This window comes from Sciurus carolinensis, chromosome 13 (assembly GCF_902686445.1).
Source record: "Sciurus carolinensis chromosome 13, mSciCar1.2, whole genome shotgun sequence".
NCBI lineage: Eukaryota > Metazoa > Chordata > Mammalia > Rodentia > Sciuridae > Sciurus > Sciurus carolinensis.
The window spans coordinates 5628446-5638230 of NC_062225.1; the positions used below are offsets into that span (position 1 = coordinate 5628446).

The following is a 9785-nucleotide window of genomic DNA, read 5'->3' on the forward strand; positions in this document are numbered from 1 at the left end:
CATCCTCCGGGGCTAGAGCAAAAGTCAAGAGCAAGCAGAGCTAGGTCTGCCTTCTGCTGCAACAGAACCTGAAGGGCCTCTATCCCAGGAGCCTCTGGGGAACATGATGAGAAGAAAGTGACCTGGCCTCAGAGTGTGGCCAGGTCAGCGGTGACGACAGAGGCTGCCCAGAGGGGCTGAGAGTTTGGCGAACCAGTTCTTCCAGGCAGAACGTGTCTTCCCACTTGGGGACAGACCACAGGCTCAATCTCTGGACATTCCTCTGAAGGGACTTCTGGGTACACAGTCTCCTGGCAGAGCTGGGCTCCCCGGCGCAGGTGCTGGCGGGTCTCCTGCCTCTGGGAACGGAGCCAGCTGGGGCTGCTCTGCAGCCGTGTCCGGCGTGCCTGCTGCAGCTGCGGTCTGAGCTGGCCTCACCACAGCCTCCACGTGGAGCTTCCTCTCAACAGGCCCGGCAGCCACAGGCTGGCCTCCAGCCCTCGGGTTCCTGGGCTCCACCGACAGCGCCTCCAGAAGTCTTTGCAGGCGTGGCCTGGAGTCAGGGGTGCGACTCCTACCATTGGTGTGGTCCTGGAACCCTGGAGCAAGAGACAGGATGTCGGGCCCAGAATCAGAGGGACATGGTCCAGCTGCAGAGAGCCAGCGCTGGCTCCAGCTCTACTCCAGCGGGTGCCCGGCCCAGCTCACAGGGTCGATGACCAACCAGGTCCTGTTAAGTAGCTACCTGATAGACCCAAACCTCCGCACTCCCAGAGACTAGGACAAGAGTCACCCCCTCCTCCCCATGTGCCCCTGAAATCACCAGAAGATCTCCCCTCAAGCCCCAGGCTGCCCGGAAAGCCCACCTGAACTGTCACCACAGCCTTCGCCTTCCAGACCCTTCCTTGGGTTGTTCCCTGTTGCTAAATTGCTTAGGACCATCTGAGTTGCTAAGGGTGACCTCAAACTTGCAACCCCGCTCCTGCCTTAGTCTCAAGTCACTGGAATTACAAGCGTGCCCCATCACACCCAGTTTCTATATTCCTAAGTATTTTTTAAATGTTCCCCCATGGAAGTTTTCTAAAGCTGTGTCATGTTTATCCCTTGAGGCCCTGTTTTTATTGTCAGTATCATAATGATCTCTATCAAAAAGTTCTACTTTCTGAGGGTTTATGGAAGTAGAATCGATTTTTTTTTTTTTTTTTTTTTTTTTTTGGCGCGGTACTGGGGATGGAACTCAGGGCCTTGTGCTTGCAAGGCGAGCACTCTACCAGCTGAGCTATCTCCCCAGCCCTAGAATCGATTCTTATGTAGTGATTGCATTTATCTTTTAAAATTATAATTCTAGTAATTCATGGATTTTGCTTTTACTATAGTCACCTATGATTAGTGACAATTTTTACTTCCCTCATCATTCTCAAACCTTGCTTTTTTCTTGTCATATTGCAATGGCTAGGACTACCACTCCAATATTTACTAATGGGACAATAGTGGGAAATAATGTCTTGGTCTTAAAGTTTTAATACTAAAAAAGGATTTTGTTCTGGTTTTTTGTAAACATCTGTTATCTAGAGAGTTACCTCCATTTCTAATTGCCAAGAGGTTTTCGTCCTGAGTGAGTGTTAACATTTCCCAGTGCTCGTCCTACGTGGACCTCGGTAACCCTCTGGTGACCCCATCCTTCTACCCTCTGCTACCTTGTCTTCTACCCCTTCACCCTCCCTGAGCCCACTTCAGCACCAGAGCCTTCTCCCGCCCAGGTCACCTCCCTATCACTCACCTCTCCCCTGGGAGTCAGGGGCACTTGGGCTGCAGTCATAGAGCCTGCGGACCCGTGTGATGTCCGAGGCACTCAGGTTCCATCGCTGGCCAATGTGGACACTGGGGGCCCAGAGCGGTATGATGGTGGGCTGCCCACGCCGGCTGAAGGCAAGCCTGCAACCCAGGGGTGGGGCGAAGCAGAGTCATGCTGGGGCTGGGAGGGCGGGGCGGGAGGGCCAGAGGAGGGACGCTCACCTGCCGTAGTGCAGCACTGAGGAGTAGTCATAGGGCGCCAGCATGTTGCTGTTCCGAGATTTGATGAAGTTGATTTCAAAGCCTTCAAAAAAAAAGAAAAAAAAAAAAAAAAAAAAACACGCAATCTAGAGATTGAAGAACCAGCAGGCAGAGCAGGAATTTATAACCCACTTAGCTGTGGTTCAGACCCTCCGCTCAAGTGTGCCATTTCCTGCACTGGTCCCGGCCTCCCGCACACCCAGCCCTGGGAGGAATCCAAACCCATACCAGGTAATGCAGAGCAAGGGACACGTGGCTGGCCACCGCCACCCGCCAGTTCTACCTCTCATTGCTAAAGTCACCTTGTGTGGGCTGAATCTTTGTGCACACACAACTTCCATGAAGCCACGGGCTGCCCAGTGTCCTGGATGCCCTGTACCATCAGCTCCTGGACCCAGCGTTAGAGGTCTATAGCCCACCCAGCTGGGGTCACGAAGCCCCCGACCCCCAGCAGCAACTCCACCTCACTCTCTCCGCCTCAGGTCAAACCCGACACCGTCTCAGCTAGAGCTCTACCCCTGAGCTGCAGGCAGCCCAGCCCCTATTTTATGAATAGGGTGCATCCACACGTTTTCCCCCAAGGTCGCCAGAACCACTAACCTCCGAAGGTTTTAACATAGCATTCCCTGATTGAGAATTCCTGCCCTTTCTTTAACTCCAGAGCCAAAAGGAAGACATGAAACATGAAAAACGAACGTGAGTGGGAGATGTTTTTGATTTTGATTTGCTCTCAGTTTCTACTTCACGGTCATGACCAGAAGCTTTGTATTAACTCTGCTTTTTCAGATGCAGAGTTTCTCGGGGCAAATGCTCACAAGTGTTCCAAGAGCACTTGAGGGTGTGGTCTCAGGGTGCTGGGTGCGGAGTCCTCCATCACTGCCACACAGTCCCCCCACCTAGCCTCATCCAGTCCCAGTCCCTTTGTAAGGTGCTACCTACGTGCACCTGCCTTCCCCTCAGGTACCTTCCCTGCGGCCAACACCACAGTTCCAGGAGAGCTCCCACTTCTGGGCTCAGCCCTCTGACTTCTCCCACGCCTCCTTGGTACCCTCCCCACATCAGCCAGTTGTCCTCAGTCCTACCTCCGAAATCAGGCCACCCAGGCACAACAGCGGGGATCCCATACCCCCTGATCAGAGGCCCAATCTGCAGCTGCTGCTCGCTGGCTCCCCAACACCAGCCTGGGTCTCCTGGGCTTCCTCTGACGCTCGTGCCTGTCAGGGCCCATCTCGTGCCCCAGCCCTGAAGTGCTACCCTGGGCCCCTGGCCTGGCACAGGCACCCTGCTACCTCCCGGCTCCCCTCTTGCTCAACCCACCCAGCTGCCATGCTCAAGTGACCGATGGGCCAGTGAGAAGAAATGAGACACCCAGCAGACGGTGATGCTCTTGCTCCGGCACGATTACCAGGGCAGGTGAAGGCTCAGAGCCCAGAGTGAGCGCAGCTGGACCCTCTCCAGGCACCAGAGAGAAGGGGGAGCCCGTCTTCCCCGTGGGGTCAGGCAGGTGGTGGGGAGGGTGGACAGCCTCCCTCATGGGAGGTGGACAACACTCTGGCCTGAGCCGCTGCCCTCCCCCAGAGGCCCAGGCCCCCAAGCCGGCCTGGCTTACCGGGGAGGATCTCGTTCCAGTTGACACGGATGTAGTGGTCCCGGTCAGCCCGCGAATGCTCATGCCAGAAGCCCAGCACATGCATGAGCTCGTGCAGGACAATACCCCGGCCCCTCCGGAGACAGGCAGGCGCCAGGGACACCACCTGCATCCCTCCGCTGCGCCCTACGCCCGAGAAGCACCTGCAAGACCGTGAGGCTGAGAAGTTAGGGAATTCAGTTCACCTGGACACCCGCCACCTGGCCAGACGCACTCTGCGCCTTCAGGAGATGCGGGCTCTGTAAACGAGGGCCAGCGCCCACCCCGTCCCCAGCTTCAGCCTGTGGGCCCAGCTCTCCCGGGACAAATCCTCCGGGTGGGCAGGGGGAGTCGGAGCCCAGGTCCTACTGCGCTGGCCACAGAAGCAAACCGAGACACACCCCAGGAACACTCACCCAGTCATGGGGATGACGGAGATGAAGTCTCTCTGGCCCTTGTAGGCGACAAACCTGATGCAGGTGACGCGTTCGAACTCAGCCAGCGCCTCCAGGATGACCCGGCGGCTGGGCTCATCTGGGGGAGACACACCCTGGCTGAACCCCCAGCCCTCCCAGCTGCCAGAGCCCTCCCGGCCTTTGAAGTCCATGTGGGGCTGGGGACAGGTCTTCCGGCTCACCCTCCCCCAAACGTGTCAAGAGACAGCAGCCTCAGGGAAGAAGGCTATGTGCCCATGCGGCCTGCAGGGACCAGACAGCCCCGTGGGGACCCTCTCCATCTCTTCTTCCAAGATGTCAGTGCTCCCTGGCTCAGGAGGCCCTGGGACTGCAAGGACCCTCATAGAAGGGCCTCTGGGTAGCAAAGGACGTGGCCACACAAGGAAAGGGGCGAGGCCCAGACAGCAGCCCCGTGCAGGAGGAGGGGCGGCCCCGCTCACCGTACTTGCTGGAGAGCAGGAAGGGGACCTCCACAGCACCGCTGGCACCCTTGGGCCACTTGTTGCTGGTCACCGACAAGAGTCGGAAGGGACTCTGAGGAGAGAGGGCATCTCAGGGGTCTCTAAGAACACAGGCCACCCAAGCTTTGGGCCCCCAAGGGTGCCACACCCCAGGCCACCAGAGCCCTAAAGGTGTGGGATGCGGGTCATGGGTGTGGGGATAGGGCAGCCACTGGAAGAGGGACAGAAGCACAGGAAGTGAACGGGCCAGCGTGTGAGTTTTTTGTTTTGTTTTTTTAAGAGGATTGAACCAGGGGTGTTTACTACTGAGCCACCTCCCCAGCCTTTTTATTTTTTGAGACAGGGCATTGCTAAGTTGCTGAGGCTGGCCTTGAACTTGCAATCCTCCTGCCTTAGCCTCCCTAGCTGCTGGGATAGTAGGTGCCACCACTACGCTTGGTACTAGCCATGTGAATTATGATGCTCAACACCCAGACCTTGGTCCAGGACGTCACAGAGCTTGTGGACGGGGATGGGGACCTTCAGAGTGACGCCAAGGCAGCACCCTGGCTGGTAGTTCCCAAAACTCTGGGAATGTGAGCGCCACAGCTCCCAGCTGTCCCCCCTCAAGGCCAAACAGGGCTCCCAAGTGCTCTGGGGGTCACGTGACCAGCCTCCCCCTTGGGCCTCCCTGCCCAGGGGCTCCAGGGACCACACTGGCCGGCGACCCTCCACCGCAGCCATCAGGGCCTGGCAGCCACAGCTCCTTCTTCACACTGTCACACGGCCTGCTCAGGAGCCTCCGGCCGAGTGGCTTAAGTACAGCGAATCCTAAACAGATCCTCACGCCCAGCAGCCCAGCCCAGGCCCCCAGCCCACCCCACCGGCTCCTTCTGGCAGCCCCTGCCCCAGTCATCGTGGCCACCCAGCTCCCCGCTCCCTGCAGCCTATGCTCAAGTCTCCTGGGCTTCCCGAGGACCTGCCCTGGCTGAACACCAAGCGGGGCCTGCGGGCTCGACCTCCTCCTCCAGGAAGCCCTCCTGAGCTGAGGCTGTGCCACGTCAGCCATCGCCCCCCCTCAGTTCAGGCTCCTTGTTCCTGACAGAACAATCATCTGCCTCGGCAGAGAGGTGTCTATCCAAGTATGAGGAACAGCGGGGTCCCTCCCAGTCAAGCCCCCCAGACACCTATGGGCAGGCAGAGGCCCTGTCCCTACACGGGCACACTCACCGGCCGGATGATGTCCCCCTCCACAAGGAAGCTGCTGTCTGGGGTCTCCTCCGGGATGAGCCCTGGGAGAAGGAGAGAGGGATGTCGGGACACAGGCTCCAGGGACAGGCCCGGCAGAGGCTCCTGCGTGACCTCAGGCAGGTCACAGGGCCCGTGGTCCCAGCCTACAGATGCCTGTGCTGCCTCAGCCTCGTGGGATCCACCCCGCTCACTCACAACCCACAGCTCCCACAATCCCACGGTCCAGTCCCCAGCCAGGGCCTCTGCTGTCCAGGGCTGGCCTCCTGGGACGCCCCCCCCACTCCCGCTCCTCAGGACATGCTCCTGTCTCCTGCTCACCTCATCTTCCATCTTATCCCTGCCCACCTGTCACTCAGGACCCCTGAGGTGGCAGGACACAATTCCACTGGCACAGCCCCAGGGAGGGCAAGCACCAGCCTCGCACGCCCCTCCCCAGCTCTGCTGTCTCTGCTTCTGCTTTCTGGAGGCCAAGGAGCCTTCTGTAAGGAGCCTTCTGCAAGTGACTTACGGAGGGAGTGGTCCCCAGGGGAACCGCGAGGGAAGCAGGAAAGGGCAGGGAAGAGCGCAGGCGGGCCTGGCCCCACAGAGCACGGGGCCACAGGCGGCACCTGGGATCTGGCCCGTCCTGAAGCAGGGGCCGGACTCCTGACCCTTCCGAGCACCTTGGCCACCGCTGGAGCAGCCTTCCAGGCATCTCTGGTCAAGGCAGCGCCCTCTGGCCACCATTGTGCTCAGGAAACGGGGACAGCTGTGCAGCCTTGGCAGAAGCTCACAGGTGCTGCTAGTGAGGGCCACTGCCCAGGGCGTGGGCAGCCTCAGCAACTCAGGCAGGCTCTAGGGCCCCAGCACAGGGGCTTTCTCCATGGCCTCTGAAAGGCAGTGCCAGGAAAGACACTTGGTGATGGCTACTGCAGACCACTCAGGACGACCAGGGCAGGAGAAGGTGCTGGGCTTGGAGTTCTCTCCAAGGTCAAGATGGCCCCACAGCCAGGAGACTCTCGCCTGCCTCCCCAGGGCTTCAGCCCTGACGCCTCCGACATCAGAACTCCCATCTCCTTTTCTTCCTTTGTCCCAGGCTACCTGCATGTCCTCAGTTTCAGCAGAGATCTCCAAACAGGGGGTGCTGAGCCTTTGCACCCCTAGCCTGATCACACCTGCAGCCTGTCCCTCATGGAGTGCTTGAGGCATTTTCCAACATGTGCTGATGATTAAACTCAGCTCCCAGGTCAAAGAGCCCAGTGAGCTCTACTTCCATCAGACCGGGTTTGTTTTTTTTTTTTAAAGACCTGTGGTACTTACAACCCACTAGAAAAGATACCGAAAAAGTCCCTGCAAGACTTTGCCTCCATTCGGGCGTCCCAACGGCTCAGGAGGCAGAGGCAGGAGAATCAAGTTCAAAGCCAGTCTCAGTAATTTATTGAGACCCTGTCTCTAAATAAAATACAAGATAGGGCTGGGATGTGGCTCAGTGGTCGAGTGCCCCTGGGTTCAATCCCCGGTACAAAAAACAAAGAAAAAAGAATTCCCCTCCAGAGCTTCTACCCACTTAGCACCTACCCAGCCAGATTCTGCCTCTTGGTTCTCTGCAAAGCCAAGGGGAGTGGTTTTTACATCACATGGACAATGTCATGCCCCTCCAGGCCACAAGAGGACTGTGTCCTCACCTTGGTTAATCGCAGGGATGTCCTCGTCCCAGGACACCTGGGTTCCCTCAGGGGTGAGGTCTTCCGGGACTCCAGGGTCACAGACTCCTGGACATCTGGAAGCTGAGGTTGCTCCAAGGATCCAACCTGGCCCAGACAGATGGATACAAATACACAGAAGCGCAGAGTGCCCAGGAGTGAGGCAGAAGGGGTGACTCGGGGTGATTTTGGGGTGTCAGGCTGTAAGACCCAGTCCTTCATGAAGGACAGACCCCTTGCAGGAGTCCTCGAGTCCTGCCTGGCCTCCCTACTCATCCACAATGGTGACAAGGCCCAGCCGACTTCGAGGAGGGAGGTCCTTTCCAGGACCAGCACTCGGCTCAAAAATGTGTTCTGCTAGAAGATGGTGGCAGGAGTGGGACAGAACGGAGTCACAGGGCCCGAGGACATGGCGGGCTGGGGCTAGCCTCAGACCTACTCTGGTCTAGGCTTTTGGAAAATGGGCTCAGTGTGGGTGACTCTCACCCTGGAGGGGGCTGGAGTGGGAACCCCCCACCCCAAAACTAGTGGGTCAGGGAGGCCCTCTGCTCCGGAGGCTTTCAGGGGGTCCCCACCGCAGTCCCCAGGAGCTGACTTCCAGGAACATCCTGGAAAGTGCCCTTAAACTCAGCTAAGATCCCTGCGGCCACCCTCTCCCGGCCTCTCCATGGAGCCTGACAGGCTGGGGCCAGCGGGAGGAGGACAGGCAGCTAGCTTACCTGGCAAGGCCAGCAGACCCAGCCCCCAAAGCCAGAGGCCCCCCATGCTCCCGGTGGCCGGTCCCGGCAGACCCCCAGCAGCACAAGGACGGCTCCTCAGCGGGAGGAGACAGCCACTTGCAGGCCTCCCCCCACCGCCCGTTAAAGAGCTTTCCCAGCTCCCACCTGCGGACCCCCATCTGCGGCCCGCCCAGCCACCTCCAGCTGCAGACCCTCTTCCATCTGCGGCCCCTCCTCCATCTGCGGCCCCGCCCAGCCACCACCACGTGCAGACCCTCCTCCATCTGCGGCCCCGCCCAGCCACTTCCAGCTGCGGCCTCTCCTCCATCTGCGGCCCCGCCCAGCCGCCTCCAGCTGCAGATGCTCCTCCAGCTGCGGCCCCTCCCGCTCCTGCACGTGGTCCCCTCCACCAGCCCAGGCCTGAGCCTTCTGGACCCTGGCCCAAACCCTGACGGCTGAAGTGGATTATGGGCGTGGACATGGACTTGATGGACTTGATGCACTTGGGAGATCCCCTGCCACCAGCAGAGGGCAGAGAAACGCAGTGGAAGGAGCTGGGGGTACGGTTGAGGTTCCAGCACTGGAAAGGTCCTCATTCTGCAGCTCCTGGGCCCCTTTCCTGCCCCGCCCCGGGCTCAGACATGGAAAAGTCACCTGAGTCCCTGAGGCGCCCCAGTGTGTCTGTGGATGAAGGGAAAGACCTCAAAAGTTATAAGGTTTTTTGGTTTTTTTTTTTAACATTTAGGTAGAAAAATGCACAATTATAAGCACGGACCCTGTGGACCTGCACACACCAAACACCCACACCACCTGCACCCAGAAGCCTGCGTGTGGCATGAGGGAAGCTTCTGGCTTCCCTCTGACCCTCATCTGGACCCATGGCAGCCCCGCCCAATCAGCCAGTCTTCCCATTTCAGATTCAGAAAGTTCCTTACCTATCTTCTTCCTCTTCTGTCACCAGCCAGGTCATCCAGGGACCCCACCTGGATTGAAATCCTGGAACAAGTCCGCCCTGGTCAGGAATTGGTGGCACTCATAACCACCACTGATGCGCAGTGACCGAAGTGACAGGGCCGAGGACCCTGGCTCTGGCCCACTAGGGCTTCTCACATTCCCACCATGCCTCGAGTCCCGCATTTCTCAAAAGTCAGAAAGGGGATCCCAGGGAGAAGGGGGTGGAGGCAGCTGCCCGTTGCCCGGCAGGAGTTGGCGGGCCTCAACACCCAGGATGGACACGCAGACAGGCTTGTTGGGATCATCGTTTCACACTGCATCTGTGTGGCCAAGCACCGTGTTGTACACCTTAAACAAATGTTGTCAGTTATACCTCTGTACTGCTGGAAAAAAATAAGATATGACCTGTAAAAAGAACGTATGGAGCTGACCACTTCACCTGGGTGCTCAGAAAAAAGATAATAATCACCCCGTTCAGGCAGAGAAACAGGTTCTTGCAAGAAATGCAACTTGCCTTCAGGACATTCTGACAAATGAACCAAGCCAGTCACAAGAAAACAGAACTGTAAGATCCACTTATCGAGGTACCTAGAGTTGTCAAATCCATAGGCAGAATCAGGAAG

At 58.3% G+C, this 9785-nt stretch overlaps 1 protein-coding gene across 1 annotated transcript; it reads right to left on the reverse strand.

Moving 5' to 3' along the window:
* Positions 1 to 243: 243 nt before the first annotated feature.
* Positions 244 to 8254, reverse strand: Astl (astacin like metalloendopeptidase). Its single transcript, XM_047523420.1, has 9 exons — positions 8209 to 8254; positions 7472 to 7597; positions 5787 to 5848; positions 4557 to 4650; positions 4078 to 4195; positions 3644 to 3825; positions 1996 to 2077; positions 1760 to 1914; positions 244 to 578 (listed from the first exon to the last, which is right to left on the reverse strand). The coding sequence occupies exons 1-9, from the start codon at positions 8252 to 8254 to the stop codon at positions 244 to 246; spliced, it is 1200 nt and encodes a 399-aa protein (XP_047379376.1).
* Positions 8255 to 9785: the final 1531 nt, after the last annotated feature.